This window comes from Scyliorhinus torazame, chromosome 9, assembly GCF_047496885.1.
Source record: "Scyliorhinus torazame isolate Kashiwa2021f chromosome 9, sScyTor2.1, whole genome shotgun sequence".
Classification (NCBI taxonomy): Eukaryota; Metazoa; Chordata; class Chondrichthyes; order Carcharhiniformes; family Scyliorhinidae; genus Scyliorhinus; species Scyliorhinus torazame.
Window position 1 is genome coordinate 46,724,158 of NC_092715.1, and position 17,053 is coordinate 46,741,210.

The window sequence follows — 17,053 nt, forward strand, 5'->3', positions numbered from 1 at the left end:
TCTTGTGCAGATCTTGCTGAGCTGAGCATCGAGAGGAGATTAGAGCGAGACAGCGGGAGGTTGGACACATAATGCCTGAAGTATGGATGTGAAAGAACGTAGGCCTTATTGTTCCCTGACAAAAAACAGGCGCGATAAAGAGCGACGCTACACAAGCTCGTCAGTAGACAACGACGAGTGCCGAGTGCCCACTCAGAAATCCTACAGCTCCAGCGAAACTCTTAAAGCCTATGATCACGATACAAGACTCCTGTATGGAAACAGGGTGAAAGATCTGGTGCACAGGGAGGCTGATGAGTACACAAGGCCAGGTAAAAAGACAACTTCACCTCATATTGCATAACCATTTATGTTTGTGTGCCTTGGTAATTTAGTGGCTGTGATCCTGGCCTAGCAATCCAAAGTCAAGAGTTTAATTCTCTCCGCAGCAATTTTGACACTTATGATGAATCAAACTGATAGCTTGTTACCTTACACCAGAAGAAAAGACCATGAATGCTGCCTAAAAAAGCATTTGGTTCACTAGAACCCTGTTGCTGCCACCTAGCCTGACCGACCTTTGACTCCAAGCCTATTCTATATGGTTGACTATTCATGCTCTCAGGCTAGTAGGATGTGCAATAATGTAAATGTTGCCACAGTGCCTTAGGCTGTTCTGCCCTTCTGAGAGCTGACTGGACGTGATTTAACCTGAGGGTCACCACACAACAGGCAAGGGGCAAGGTTGAGAAGGCAAGGCCTTCATGAATAACTTTAGCCGGTACAGGAATTGAATTTGCTTGTTGGCAACGCTCTACATCACGAGCCAGCCATTCAACCAACTGAGCTAACTGACCCCCCAGGGCAATAATACCAGCTAGCAAGTACCACACACTTATCCAAAACATGTATCCATTGATCTTACAGGAATGGTGTGTCACTTTATGCCATACTTACCAGGCAGCACCTGAATAAGATGCTCCTCACAATTAATGAAGTATATATTTTAAAAATACTGTCGCGGCAACTTCCCAGCAAGTGAGAAATATGATGATAATGCACACTGACTATTCTGCACTGGAAAGGGTGAGGAAGGGAAATGGGTATCCAGGTGCAGGAGAATAGGAGAGCAGATGCAAACTGGGATATGGAGTGGGATTCTCCGGTTCCCCAGTGCTTGTTTATTGGCGGCAAGCTGTTCGCTGGCGGCAGGATTCTATTTTCCCGTCGCTTGTCAATAGGATTTTCCCTTGCAACCACCCGACACCACCAGGGTGTGGGTGCACTGCCGGCGGGAAACGTGGAGTGCAACGACCGGAGAATTTCAGCCATGGAGTCTGAGCTCTCCCCAGTCTGAAGTGCTGCACATTCCAAGATAGCAGGTTCCCAGATATTGTGATATTTACCCCTCCAGTGGATCCCCGTGCCCAACATCCAATTCTGAAATGACCTAAATTTCCAGCCGTTTGTGAGAGTAGACTACCTCATTGGGAAAGTGCTTATGTAAATTTGTTCTTTTCAGCAAATGGTTTTGTTCACATGAGAATGGAAGCAAATGAGAGATGGTAAACCGTATGGTCCACAGAACCTGTCCTGCCATCATGGTCAATCTTGGGCTTCAACTCCTCCTTGACGCCCATGCCCCATATCCCTTGATTCCCTGAGATACCAAGTAATTGTCTATCTCATCCTTGAGTATAGTCGATGATGGCACCTGCGCGACCATCTGGGGTACAGAGTTCCAAAAGTTCACAACCCTTTGAGTGAAGAAATTTCTCCTCGTTTCAGACTTAAATTAGTAAAGTAAGTACTTTTCGCATCCACACTTCTATTGCGAGATTTTGGAGTTTTATCTGTTCTGCTGAGGTGGGAGGAGGTCAAAAGCTCATTTAAGTAACGAAAGACAAAATGGACAGTGGCCGGAAGCAATGTTTAACAACAACAATAATAATAATTATTATTATTAATAATTGTCATAAGAAGGCTTACATTAACACTGCAATGAAGCCCCGAGTCGCCACACTCCGGCGCCTGTTCGGGTACACAGAGGGAAAACTCAGAATGTCCAATTCACCTAACAAGCATGTCTTTTGTGGGAGGAAACTGGAGCACCCGGAGGAAATCCACGCAGACACGGGGAGAACGTGCAGACTCCGCAGAGACAGTGACCCAAGTGGGAATCAAACCTGGAACCCTGGCACTGTGAAGCAATTGTGCTAATCACTGTGCTACCATGCCACCCTGAGATATGAGGAGAAATGAAAAGAAAAAAAGATCAATAACCTTTTTTAAATTATAAATTTAGAGTACCCGATACATTTTTCCAATTAAGGGGCAATGTACCGTGGCCAATCTACCTACCCTGCACATCTTTTGGGTTGTGGGGGCGAAACCCACGCAAACACGGGGGGGAATGTGCAAACTCCACACGGGCAGTGATCGAACCTGTGACCTCGGCAGCGTGAGGCTGCAGTGCTACCCACTGTGCCACCATGCTGCCCTAAAAATCAATAACCTAATACTTTTTACATTTTGTCAGTGGGGACAATGGATTTGGTTATATTGTTGATTGTGTCTGTATTAGAATTCTGTAGAAAATCTATTTGTGGAGTAGTAGAAGAAGCTTACGGCTAGGTAAATGCCCTGGTAGTTGAGTGCATGGGCATCAACTGAGTCTAGGATCTGGATTAGCTGTGATGTCCCAATTGTCAAGTTGTCTGCCAGCATTTAATGTCTTAAACTCACAAATGAATAATGGAAAGCCAGCGGGCTTGAAGCTCCACCCTCGAAGTAATTGCGTCTTCAGTGGAAGTGCAAAGAAACTGGAAAGAGGACAGGAAAATTATCTTGGCTGACTTTCAAGTTAATTCCCAGCAGAATGGTTCATAACTATATTAAGTGGCACGGCGGCACTGATGTTAGCACTGCTAACACAGCACCAGGGACCCGAGTTCAATTCCAGTCTTGGTGACTGGGTGGAGTTTGCACTTCCTCCCTGTGAGAAAGGGAGCTGGCGTTTCAAGTCTGTCGATAACCCCAGAACCTAGGGCGGGATTCTCCCGCAATCGGCAGGGCGGGCCGTACTGGCGCCAAAGAGTGACGTGAACTACTCCGGCGTCGGGCCGCCCAGAAGGTGCGGAATCCTCCGCACATCTGGGGGCTAGGCCGGCGCTGGAGTGGTTGGCGCGCGCCAACCGGCGCCGAAGGGCCTCCGCCGGCCAGCGCGAGTTGGCGCATGCGCAGGAGCGCCAGTGTGTTCTGGCGCATGCGCAGAACCGCTGCCGTGATTCCTGCGCATGCGCAGGGGGTTTCTTCTCCGCGCCGGCCATCGCGGAGGTTTACACAGGCCGGCGCGGAGGGAAAGAGTGCCCCCACGGCACAGGCCCGCCTGCAGATCGGTGGGCCCCGATCGTGGGCCAGGCCACCTTGGGGGGGGGGGGGGGGGCCCAGATCCCCCCGCACCCCCCCGAGGACTCCGCAAGCCGCCCTCAAAGCCAGGTCCCACCGGTATGCACCTTGTCTAATCCACGCCGGCGGGACTGGCCGAAAACAGGCGGCCGCCCAGCCCATCGGGGCCCGGAGAATCTCCAGAGGGGCCACAGCCAACGGCCCCCGACCGGTGCGACCCCTGCCCCCCGCCCAAAAACCGGCGCCAGAGAATTTGGCAGCCGCCGTCGGAGCGGCGGGGCTCACGCCGCCCCCCGCCGATTCTCCGACCCGGCGGGGGTGCCGGAGAATCCCGCCCCACATATTCGGAAGAAGAGTCAAATTGGACTCAATACATCAACTCTGTTTCTCTCTCCACAGGCCAGAGCTGCTGAGTTTTTTTTACCAGAACTTTCCGTTTTTGTTTCACGTCTCCAGCATCCGCAGTTTTATACTTTCTCAGTGTCATGGGACATGTCATGTCAAAATGTAATGGGAAATAGTATAAAAATTAATTTGACCTATGAACCTGGGAACATTTGTAGCTCATTCCCCCATAGAATTTAAAGTGAAGCTCCTAGCAATATTCAGTGAATTATTTGCCATTAATGATCATGAGTGTATTTTCTATTTGTTCTTGGGACCTAGATTTGAACAGCGCTGGCCAGAGCAGCATTCATTGCCCATCCTAATTGCCCTGAAGAAGGTGATGGTGAGCAGCCTTAGAAACATAGGAGCAGGAGGAGGCCATTCGGCCCTTCGAGCCTGCTCCGCCGTTCATCATGATCATGGCTGATCATCCAACTCAATAGCCTAATCCCACTTTCCTCCTTTGATCCCCTTCATCCTGAATGCTACATCTAACTGCTTCGTGGAAACATGCAATATTTTGGCCTCAACTACGCCCTGTGGTAACAAATTCCACAGGCCAACCACCCTCCGGGTGAAGAAATTTCTCCTAATCTCTGTCCTAAATGTCTCTCCGTGTCTGCGCGGGTCCCACCCCCACAACCCAAAAAGATGTGAAGGTTAGGCGAGTTAGCCACGCTAAAATCGCCCCTTAATTGGAAAAAAATAATTGGGTACTCTAAATTTAAAAGATAAATATAAAATCTCTATCCTGAATGGTCTACCCCGTAAATCAGACTGTGACCCCTGGTTAAGGACACACCCACCATTGGGAACATCCTCCCTGCATCTACCCTATCAAGTCCTGTTAGAAGTCTTCTTGAATCCCCTTGGCAGTTTGATAAACCTGAATGACTTGCCGCATCAGAGGCTAGTCAACCACATGGTTGTAGATCTGGAGTCACTTGTAAGGGCGGCTGAAATCTGCTGATTATTCCCTGAAATTTGTGTTCTGATGGCAGTCTTCCTCCCCAGCCAACTGGATAGAGTCTCACAACAATCCAGTGGTTTCACAATCATTATTTACAATAATTTTATTTCCAATATATTAACTGAATTAAAATTCCCCCAACCGCGATGGCAGAATTTTAACCCATGTCTCCAGATAATCAGCCCCTGCCTCTCGAATTCTAGGTCAGCGACAATGACACCATGCTAGTGTCCCCTTGAGGAGCTCCACTGCGACTTCTAACCATGTTAAACCAGCTCCTTTAAAGATGCCATGAAGTGATCCAATTCTGATTCTGAGAAATGGTTCAGAATCAAGACCTTGGTTGTTTTTTTTCAGTAACTAAAAGGTGTCCGACATAGCATAGCGGAACATCTCAATTAACTGTAGGGATTCACTTGAAAGGCTGCTCTTACCAGCTGCACACTCAGGGGCGCTCTGTAGAAACTGAAAGCTCACATTGAAACATAGATCAAGTAGAAAGTCAGCGGGATTGTGGTTTCTCTCTGATAGAAGTACTGTGCAAACTACCTATTGCACAAGTTGGACAGGGATGCACTGCACTGATGCTCTCCACCTACACGTTCATAACTTTCCGAGCTGCTGGGACTGTTGAAGGAAGTCATTCATCCTATTGCTGTTGTGCCAGTGGCAGCTCCTTTAATTGGTGTCACTCATTGTTGTCAAACTCCTATCTGTTTATATTTTTAACTTACTCAGCCATGAGACTTCCGGTAATGGCTATGAAGGAGTAAGTCGCAAATTTGGTGGCTCCCGCTGGGTCGGATCTTTGGACCTTTTCCCCTGATTTTTTACCGGACTTGATTTGGAAAATTGACTGTAGAGGCAATTGTTGATTGGATTCCCAAATCGGTGCATGGAGAGGTGGACTAGAAGTGCTCGCAAAGGAAGAAACAACAAACAGATAAGGCTGCAGCGGGAGAAAGCATGGCGGATGACCGGAGTCCTGGTCACGGAGCAGCTGATGCAATTTATCCAGGAGGGCTTTACCAAACAGAAGCAGGAATGCTTGGACCCGATTAAAGAATCAATTGCGTGGCTGGAGCTCAGATTGGATGCCCAAGATCGGGCAATCCAGGAAGTAGAGAAGTCGCTGGCTGAGCAGGAGGAACATCAAACTGTGGTGGAGTTGGAGGTGAGGATGCTGAGAGACCAGCAGAAAAGGCTCCTGGAGAAGATGGAGGACCTAGAGAATAGATCCCGCCGGCAGAACTTGAGAATCGTTGGTCTCCCGGAGGGGTCCGAAGGAGCGGATGCTGGGGCATACATAGCGGGCATGTTCGAGAAGCTTCTGGGGGATGGGACGTTCACCCGACCCTTGGAGGTGGACAGAGCTCACAGAGCGCTCGCGAGGAAGCCGTGAGTGGGGGACTCCTCGAGGGCGATGGTGGTGAGATTCCACAGGTACAAGTACAAGGACAAGGAGCGTATTTTACAGTGGGCCAGGCAGACACGGAGTTGTAAATGGGAGAACAGTATCCTGCGGATCTATCAGGACCTGAGTGCGGAGGTGGCCAGGAGAAGAGCGGGGTTCAATCAGATGAAGTCGACCCTTTTAAAGAGAAAGGTCAAGTTTGGACTGCTGTATCCAGCCCGTCTCTGGGTCACGTACGAGGAGCAACATTTTTATTTTGAGACGCCCGAGTAATCGATGGACTTCGCGAGAAGAAAAGGACTGGTAGCGGACTGAGGACTTTGAACTTTGTTTCAACGTTCATGTTAAAAAAGTTTCTTGTTTTTCGTTTTTCGGACAATATTTGTAATACCTTCTGTATTGATTTGGGCCAGTTGCAGAGCTGAGTGATTTAAAGTTTATATTTGCACTGATTTGGGATGGAGTTAAAGTTTACATTTACACTGATGGTGTTTGTCAGATGCTGGATCTTTTGTTTGATCTTTTCTTTGTTTATCGTTTTTTTTTCTAGGGCAATTGTGTTGGGACTGGTTTTTCATTTGAATATGTGTGCATGAGCAGGGGGAGGATGGGGAGGGAATAATAGGTGGGAGAATGTCTAGCGCCATGGGCGGGGTCACAAAGCTAGCTGGGTGGGCTAGCTCACAGAAGCGCAGTGGGGGGTGAGCAGATGTTATGCTTGTTGAAGGGGTCGGTTTACATTGTGCTGTTACTAGGGGGGAGGGGGGAAGATGTTCTGCTGACGAGGGAGGGACTGTTGCTGAGGGACAGAAAGGAGGTCGGGGGCGGAGGCTGCCTGGGGGCGGGTCGGTGGAGGCGTGGGCGCAGGCTGGAGACTGGCCCAAGAAAGGTGATGGCTGATCGGCGAAGGGGGGGGCGATGAGCCCCCCAACTAGGCTGATCACCTGGAATGTAAGAGGACTAAATGGGCCAGTTAAGAGTGCGTGTTCGCGCATCTGAGGGGACTGAAGGCGGACATGGTAATGCTACAGGAGATGCACCTTAGAGTAGCTGATCAGATCAGATTAAGGAAGGGATGGGTCGGACAGGTTTTTCACTCAGGGCTGGACTCGAAGACTAGAGGGGACGCGATCCTGATTAATAAACGAGTCGTGTTTGAGACGGGAAGAATAATTACGGATGTGGGAGGCCGATACATTATGGTCAGTGGGAAACTGGAGGGGGTGCAGGTGGTATTAGTAAATGTGTCTGCGCAAATTGGGGTGATGTGCAGTTTATAAAGAAGATGCTGGGGAAGATCCCGGACCTAGATTCGCATAAGTTGGTCATGGGGGGGCGGGGGGGACTTTAACACAGTTATTGACCCTGGTTTAGACTGGTCGAGCTCAAAGACGGGCAGGTACCAGCAATGACAAAGGAGCTAAAGGGGTTCATGGAGCAGATGGGGGGTGGACCCATGGAGATTTGGGCAGCCGAGAGTTAAGGAAGTTTCCGTCTACTCGCACGTGCATAAAGTGTACTCCCAGATCGATTTATTTATTTTGAACAGGACTCTACTGACGGGGGTAGTGGACACGGGGTATTCGGCGATCACAATCTCAGATCATGTCCTGCCCTGGGTTGACCTACAGGTTAGCAAGGAGAGTAGCCAGCGCCCGCACTGGAGGCTGGACGTGAGACTTTTAGCTGACGAAGAGGTGTGCAGGCGGCTGAGGAAATGTATTCAGAACTACCTGGAAGTCAACGACACGGGTGACGTTTCGGCAGCGATGGTCTGGGAGGCAGTGGTTAGAGGGGAGCTAATTTTGACATGGGCCCATAGGGAGAAGGCAGACAGAGCAGAGACGGACCGACTGATAAAGGAGATATTGCAGGTCGACAGGAGGTATGCGGAGACCCCAGAGGCGGGGCTTTTAAGGGAACGATGGAGGCTACAGCGGTAGAGCAGCTGAGGAAGGCGAGGGGGCGATCTATGAGCATGGGGAGAAAGCCAGCAGAATGCTTGCACAGCAAATTAGAAAGAGGGAGGCAGCCAGGGAGATAGGGAAAGTAAAGAATTGGGATGGGAACCTGGTTGGGGACTCAGCAGGGGTGAATACGGCGTTCAAGGAGTTTTACAGTAGGCTGTATGGGCCGGAACTCCCAGCGGGGCCGGAGGAGATGAGGCACTTCTTAGGGGGGCTGAAGTTTCCGAAGGTGGACGGGCGTTTGGTAGAAGGGCTGGGGGCCCCGATTGGGTTGGAAGAGATAGCGGAGGGTCTGAAGACCATGCAGTTGGGTAAAGCCCTGGGGCCGGGCAGGTGGAGTTCTATAAAAGGTTCTCTGGGATATTGGGGCCGCTGTTGATGAGGACATTCAATGAGACAAGGGAGCATGGGGTGCTTCCCCCGACATGTCACAGGCCACTATCTCATTGATCCTGAAGCGGGACAAGGACCCGGAGCTGTGTGGGTCCAGTAGGCCGATATCCCTATTGAATGTGGACGCCAAACTACTGGCCAAAATCTTGTCCTGTAGGATTGAGGATTGTGTTCCGGACGTTATTGGGGAGGACCAGACGGGGGATGTTAAGGGAAGGCAGTTGGTGGCCAAAGTAAGAAGGTTGTTAAATGTGATCATGATGCCCTCAGAACGTAGCGAGGTGGAGGTGGAGGTAGTGGTCGCAATGGACGCAGAGAAGACCTTTGATCGGGTAGAATGGGAATATATCTGTGGGAGGTATTGAGACAGTTCGGATTTGGGCGGACTGGGTCAGGTTGTTGTATCAGGCTCCTGTTGCGAGCATATGGACGAATAGGACAACATCAGACTATTTTAGGCTGCATCGGGGGACGAGACAGGGATGCCCCCTATCCCCACTGTTGTTTGCGTTAGCCAGAGAGCCACTGGCAATTGCGCTGAGAGCCTCAAGGGGCTAGAAGGGGCTGGTCTGGGGGGGAGTGGAACACAGAGTCTCGCTTTACGCAGACGACCTGCTCCTGTATGTATCGGACCCATTAGAGGGGATGGAAGAAATCATGAGGATTCTGGGGGAATTCGGCCGGTTTTCGGGGTATTAATTAAATATGAGCAAAAGTGAGATGTTTGCGGTCCAGGAGAGGCGATTGGGGGAGATGTCGTTTTGAGTGGTAGGGGGAAGCTTTCAGTACCTAGGCATCCAGGTGACGTGGGAATGGGAACGGCTGCACAAGCTAAATCTGGCCCGACTAGTGGACCAAATGAAGGATGATTTTCGGAGGTGGGACGCACTTCCATTGTCATGAGCTGGGAGGGTGCAGACAGCGAAAATGACAGTACTCCCAAGATTCTTGTTTGTGTTTCAGTGTCTCCCCATCTTTATTCCACGGTCCTTTTTCAAACGGGTCAACAAAGTGATCACTGGCTTTGTATGGGCGGGCAAGACCCCGCGAGTAAAAAAGGGGATGCTTGAGTGGAGCTGGGGGAGGATGGGCTGGCGCTGCCGAACTTCAGTAATTACTGTTGGGCGGCGAACATAGCCATGATCAGGAAGTGGGTGATGGGGGGAGGCTCGGTTTGGGAGCGTATGGAGGCGGCATCATGTAATGGCACCAGCTTGGGGGCATTAACTGCGCACCTGCTGTTCCCGCCGGTATGGTACTCCACCAGCCCCGTGGTGGTGGTGGGCCTGAGGGTCTGGGGACAATGGAGGAGGCATGTGGGAGCGGAGGGAGCATCGGTCTGGTCTCCAATCTGTAATATTCACCGGTTTGCCCCGGAAAGGATGGATGGAGGGTTTCGGAGATGGCAGAGAGCAGGATTGAGAGATGGGGGATATGTTTATAGAGGGGAGCTTTCCTAGCCTGAGGGAGCTGGAGGAGAAATTTGGATTGGCGAGGGGAAACAAAGTTAGGTACCTGCTGGTGCGGGACTTCCTACGCAGGCAGGTTTCAACCTTCCCGCTCCTACCACCAAGGGGGATACAGGACAGGGTAGTTTCTAGAGTGTGGGTGGGAGAAGGGAGGGTCTCTGACATTTACAAGGAACTCATGGGGTCAGAGGGGACGCAGGCGGAAGAGCTGAAACGCAAGTGGGAAGAGGAGTTGGGCGGAGAGATAGAGGATGGTCTCTGGGCGGATGCGTTGTGTAGAGTCAACGCGTCCACAACATGTGCCAGGCTCAGCCTGATACAATTCAAGGTCGTTCCATGGGCTCACGTGACAGTGGCCCAGATGAGCAGGTTCTTTGGTGTAGAAGTTAGGTGCGTAAGGTGTGCGAGAGGGCCAGCGAACCATGCCCAAAGCTGAGGGGATTCTGGCAGGGGTTTGCGGATGTCATGTCCACGGTGTTAAAAACAAGGGTGGCACCAAGTCCAGAGGTGCCGCTTTTCAGAGTGTCAGAAGATCCGGGAATCCAGGAGGAGAAAGAGGCAGACGTTCTGACCTTTGTTTCCCTGGTAGCCCGGAGATGGATATTATTAGCTTGGAGGGACTCAAAGCCCCCGAAGTCGGAGACCTGGTTATCTGACATGGCTAGCTTTCTCTGCTTGGAGAAAATCAAGTTTGCCTTGAGAGGGTCAATGTTAGGGTTCGCCCGGAGGTGGCAACCGTTCGTCGACCTCTTTGCGGAAAATTAACCGTCAGCGGAAGGGGGGGCTGGGGGTTAGCTTAGTTTAGTGTAGGGGTTTAGTAAATGTGGGACCTGTAAGGGAGGAAGACGGCTTTTGCACTATGTTTATAAATTCATGTACATTGTTTATTTTGTTGTTGTTGTAAAACCATAAATACCTCAATAAAATGTTTATTAAAAAATGTTCTCAGCCATAAAGCGCTGCCTCATGGCACCAAGGACCCGGGCTCGATACCGGTGCCGAGGACCGGGGTTCAATCCCAGCCCCAGGTCACTGTCCATGTGGAGTTTGCATATTCTCCTCATGTCTGCGTGGGTCTCACCCCCACAACCCAAAGATGTGCAGGATAGGTGAATTGGCCACACTAAATTGCCCCTTAATTGTTCAAATGAAAAAAAATCTTTCTTTGCCATGTAGTTAGCGGATTGGACATTGTACTCCTCCCTCTTATAGGGACAGATGGAGGAAATATCAAAGGACACACTGCTCTCCTGGTGCCTTCTAGAAGCCAATTTAAGAGCAAGGAATGTCTGAGGTTTAAGAATAGCCCTTTGTACCAGAGAGTCCCGATAAGACTTTTGGGGCCCACATCAATAACGTTGAGCGCAAGCAGCATAACAAGATCTGATACTTCTTACCCTGCAGCTACTTTCTCATCCAAATTCTAGGTCTTGGGATGAAATATGAAAGAGGAGAGATTTCATAAGAACATAGGAACATGAGTAAGCCATTTGTCCCCACGGGCCTTTTTCCGCCATTCAACTAAATCATGGTTGATCTTCGAGTTTTTTTATTTGTTCACGGCATGTGGGCATCGTTGGCTGGGCCAGCAAGTATTCTCCATCCCATTTATTGTCATCACTGTGGATCTAGAGTCACATGTAAGCCAGACCAGGTAAGGATGACAGATTTCCTTCCCGAAAGTACATTAGTGAACAAGATGGGTTTTTACGACAATCGACAATAGTTTTGTGGTCATTATTAGACTTTTAATTCCCGATTTCTTTTTCAAATTTCATCATCTGCCATGGCAGCATTCGAGCCCAGGTCCCCAGAGAATGATTCTGGATCTCTGGATTACTGCCTCTCAATGCCATTTTCCGGCCCAACTTCCAGGTCCCAGAATATTTTTACTATCTAGAAATTGATTGATCACTATTTTGAATATACTCAATGACTGTGTCTCCACAGCCTACTGGGATAGAGGATTCTAAAGATTCGCCACACTCCCAGTTCAGAAATTCCTCCCTCATCTCAGCTCCAAATGACCGACAGTCTATTCTGAGACTGCATCACCTGATTCTAGAGCCCCAGCCCGGCAAACCTTCTACTGTCGAGCACTGTAAGAATTCTGTATGCTTCCATGTGATCACCTCACATTATTCTAAACTCTCGAGAATACAGGCCCAGTCTCCTTAATCGCTCCCCATAGGATAGCACGGTAGCACAGTGATTAGCACTGTTGCTTCACAGCACCAGGGTCCCAGGTACGATTTCCGCTTGGGTCACTGTGTGTGCGGAGTCTGCACGTTGTCCCCGTGTCTGCGTGGGTTTCCTCCGGGTGCTCCGGCTTCCTCCCACAAGTCCCGAAAGACGTGCTGTTAGGTAATTTGGACATTCTGAATTCTCCCTCTGTGTATCCAAACAGGCGCCGAAATGTGGTGACTAGATAGAGGCTTTTCACAGTAACTTCATTGCAGTGTTAATGTAAGCCTACTTGTGACTTTAAAGATTATAATTAAGATTATTATTCCCGCCATCCCAGGATTAGTCTGATGAATCTTCGTTGCGCTCCCCCTCTGGCATATAAATTCTTCCTTGGGTAAGGAGACCAGAACTGTACACAATACTCCAGGTGTGGTCTCACCAAACTCACATCCTCTTACAATAAAGGCCAATGTACCATTTGCCTTCCTGCTTTGCGAAAGGAGGAGTAATAACGGCAGTGGTGGACTAGGAGTGTGCAAGAAAACACAGTAAGGTGAAATGCTAGTGAAATTAAATGTCAGCCTTAATAATGCACCTTTCAGCTTGTAGGCAAGAGAATTAAAATGCAATTAGCGTGTCAGTGTTCCTAAAGCCATAAAAATTAAATCCCTTGAAACCAAAGGGTTTCACACTAATATTAACTGACGGTTTACTAATTCTGGTCTCCGAAGGCTTTAAAGACTTAAAACCATATAAAACAAGTCAAAAACACATTATGGATTCAATCAAGTCTGATTTTTATTAAATCAGTAAAAAGACCAGAAAAAAGATTACCTTAATGCTGCCCTCCCACTCACAGCTAACATCTGCCAAGAGATGCCTGCTGCATTGGTTGCAGAAGCAATTTAGGGGGATGGTGAAGTGATATTTGTTATTTACAACGAGCAGGAAAAATGTTTCATTTAATAAAAATGTCTTTGACAACAACAGGACATGCCAAAAAGCTTTACAATCAATAAGTAAAATGCTTCTTCAAGTTAGTCACTGCAGCTGAATTGTGCACAGCAAGCTCCCATGAATAACAATGCAATAAAGGCCAGATAATTTCTTGACCTTGCTGACAAAATAAGTATTAGCCACGGAGCTGGGGAGAACACCCGTAGTCCTCTTCAAAATGTTGCCATAAGGCCTTTCACATCCACCTTACAGAGCAAGTGGGGTTTAGGCTTAAAGTCTCCTCTGAAAGATGACACCTCTTATGGTGCAGCGGAAGCTCCCTCAGTACTGCACTGAAGCAACAGTGCCCCCTCATGTAGTCTGAACCTTGATTATGCTCAAATCTCTGGATCTGATCTCTTGAGATCATTACCTTCCCACTCAGGCAGAAGAGTTATCATTGAACCACGGCTGACAGTGACAGCAATGTTGCTGAATCTGAATCTGAATCTAATGGTTGTTTCCCATAAACTCCCATACACTCGGACACCAAAGTCTGATGTCTTGGACTGAGGGAAAGGTTAGTTGGTTATATGTTTCTCTTCTTTATTGCTATCAGTAGACTCTGTTGAAAAGTGCAGTCTGGGCGAAGCTGCTTGCACAGTTAGAATCCATAGAATCCCTACTGTGCAGAAGGAGGCCATTCAGCCCAACAAGTCTGCACCAACACTCTGAAAGGGCACCCTACCTAGGCCCACTCCCCTGCTCTTTCCCTGTAACCCCAGCTAACCTGCATATCTTCAGACACTAATGGACAATTTAACATGGTCATTCCACCTGGCTGGGCCAAAATCTATTGCCCATCCCTTGCAAGGCCATTTCAGCGGGCATTTAAGATCAGCCATATTGCTGCAGGTCTGGAGTCATAAGTAGGCCAGACCAGGCAAGATGGCAAATTTCCTTCCCTAAAGTACATGAGTGAACCAGGTAGCCTAGCACATACTTGTGTCAAATCACTATAAAGAATAATTTATGAAGCAATTCATAAAGAAAATGGCCTATAAATGCGACCTTGTCAGAGCAACACTCACATCCTGTGGATGAATGATCTGTGAATCAAGGTAGAGGGCAATAAGACTGTTTCCAGCCCCAGTCAGAAAATAGAACAATGATTAAGGGTGCAGTTCTGTTTCCCAAGTTATATTTATAAATCCTCCGAATCAACACAGGATACACACTTTACGCGAATTTGTAGCATGTGTATAGTGATTGTTCTTTAAAAAAAACAGCTTTTAAATAAACTTCTGTGCAAAACACCTTTTGACACAGGGATGCAAAAATGGTAATTGAAGGGCTGGGACTGGATGGGAACCTTGCATGCAAGCAGCAGTGGTCTCTGATCACTCTTGCATCCCTCCAATCAGATTTCTGTCCTGCCGCAATATGGAAGCAGCTCTCATCAAAACCACAAATTATATGCTATATGACTGTAGCAAAGATGAACCAGCCCTCCTACTCCTTCTCGACCGGCCGTGCAGCCTTTGAGATGGCTAACCACACAATCCGCCTCTGAAGCTTCTCCATTGTCATCCATCCGGGCGGACTGCACGTGTCTGGGTCCACTCTTTTTTTACCTCATCACCTGCGTGACGTCTCTTCCTACTCCTTCACAGTTACCTATGGTATCTCCCAAAGGTCGATCCTTGCGTGTGTGTGTGTGTCCCAGTCCCCCGCCTCCCCCACCCCCGTCTCCTATTTCTCATCTGCACGTTGCCCTTTGGCAACATCAGTGGAAAGCGCAATGTCAGGTTCTCCATGTATGCTGATGACACCCAGCTCTACCTCACCACCGCCTCTCATGAGCTTCCCCCATTTTAATCTCCCCTATGAAACAACTTGGGGATTTTTCCTATATTCATGGCACTGCATACGTGTTGGTGGTGAACCACTTGTAGTCGAGGCACTGGTCCAATTTGAAAAGCTGGGGGGTTGGGAGAATGGTGAATGATGCCCCAATGAGTACCTGGAGATTCCGGCGATGTGACAATCCCCTTGGCCTTAACAGCTGGTCCTTAATAACATAAGAGGTCCAGAGGTCCCCCAGTGCCTGGCCAGACCTGCTAACTGGCCAGGGGGAGAGTGAAGCAGGAACTGGAATTTGATAGTTGGGAGCCGCAGCAAGGGACCTGTGTGAGCAGTCTCTGATTTTTTTTGTGCTGGGAGGGCACTGTGCAGGATATCATGATTTCTTACGATCTCATGATCTTATTGGGATGTCACAGGCATGATCGAAGATCAGGAAAGCAATGGTTCCATCGCAGTCGGGGCGGAGTTTCCATGACGATCAGTCAAAGCTGGAGAGGTCCAGGGATTCCTTGTGATGAGTGTCTGAATCAGCGGGCAGCAAAGCTTGTTGGATTCAAAAGCAAAGCTTTTAAAAAACCAAAAAATTTTAGAGTACCCAATTCATTTTTTCCAATTAAGGGGCAATTTTAGCATGTTCAATCCACCTACCCTGCACATCTTTGGGTTGTGGGGGCGAAACCCACGCAAACACAGGGAGAATGTGCAAACTCCACACGGACAGTGACCCAGAGCCAGGATCGAACCTGGGACCTCGGCGCCGTGAGACTGCAGTGCTACCACTGCGCCACCGTGCTGCCCTTCAAAAGCAAAGCTGACGCTGTTCCCTGATTATGTTGGGTACCAGGTCTTTCGAAATACCATGCGAGGGCGGCACAGTGGCGCAGTGGTCAGCACTGCTGCCTCACAACGCCAAGGACCCGGGTTCGATCCCAACCGCGGGTCACTGTCCGTGTGGAGTTTGCACATTATCCCCGTGTTTGCATGGTGCTTAACCCGCACAACCCAAAAATGTGCAGGTGGATTGGCCACACTAAATTCCCCCTTAATTGAAAAAAATGAATTCGGTATTCTAAATTTATAAAAGTAAAAAAAACCTTGCTGCCCAAGGTGGGAGTCAGTTTCAATTGCACTGGATGGTTTGGGCGAGGAGGGAATGTGGGGGGTGGGGTCAGGTGGGAGGGGCCGGGGGAGGGGTGTGGTCTACAAACCCTTCCAAAGTAGACGATTTTTCTTGGAGCCAGGAGGATCAGAAATGTTTCCTTGAGATATTGTGCATGCCCTCTGGAGAGCACCTGTGAACTGTGATTTCCCCACATGCCACCCTTCCCCAACTTTGTTTTAAAATTTAGTACCCAATTTGTTTTTTCCAATTAAGGGGCAATTTAGCGTGGCCAATCCACCTAGCCTGCACATTTGTGGGTTGTAACCCACGCAAACACGGGGAGAATGTGCAAACTCCACACGGACAGTGACCCAGAGCCGGGATCGAACCTGGGACCTCGGCGCCATGAGGCCGCAGTGCTAACCCACTGCACCACCGTGCTGCCCTCCACCCTTCCCCAACTTGACAAAGCTTCAGGACATGGTAAAACTGGCTGCTCTAACAAGGATAAATGCTCAATGCAGTCATTGATTTGACTGCTGGTTTTAAAGATTTTTCAATTCCATGCTACCAAGTGTGTAACCGAGCAGGCAATTTGTATTGCTGTCAGACCTGTAACCCTTTGAGGTCCACAGCAATGTTTCTGCATCAAAATAAAAACAAACGGGTGAAGACGCTGTTGGTGATTTTTCCACTCTTCCAAGTTCTTCAAACCTGACTCAACAGTGCCACATTTTGGGCAGAGGTTTGCAACCTTGACATTAACTTCATTTGGTTCAGTACAAGCATTTGCAACATTGCAATGTGCCATAGTGCCTCAGAAACAAAGTGGGATGTCCTCTCTGGTGTGGAATTCAGCACCGCTGTCCCATGTAACAAAATCTGTCAAACTCTTGTGCATTTGTCTGGTTAAAGCAGACCATTCACAATGCTGGTGTCATATTTAATGCCAAGATAAGCTTCTGACCACATATC

The 17,053-nt window shown here is 48.9% G+C and overlaps 1 protein-coding gene across 25 annotated transcripts in view; it reads left to right on the plus strand.

Annotated features, from left to right (window-relative positions):
* LOC140429166 (teneurin-3) overlaps nucleotides 1-17,053 on the plus strand; it is a 3,593,949-nt gene that overhangs the window by 2,893,952 nt on the left and 682,944 nt on the right. For all 25 annotated transcript variants that reach the window (XM_072515817.1, XM_072515806.1, XM_072515811.1 and 22 more), the window contains one exon: nucleotides 11-311. In XM_072515817.1, the coding sequence (XP_072371918.1) occupies nucleotides 83-311 (229 nt within the window). In that variant the 5' untranslated portion in view covers nucleotides 11-82. The remainder of the gene's footprint in view (nucleotides 1-10; nucleotides 312-17,053) is intronic.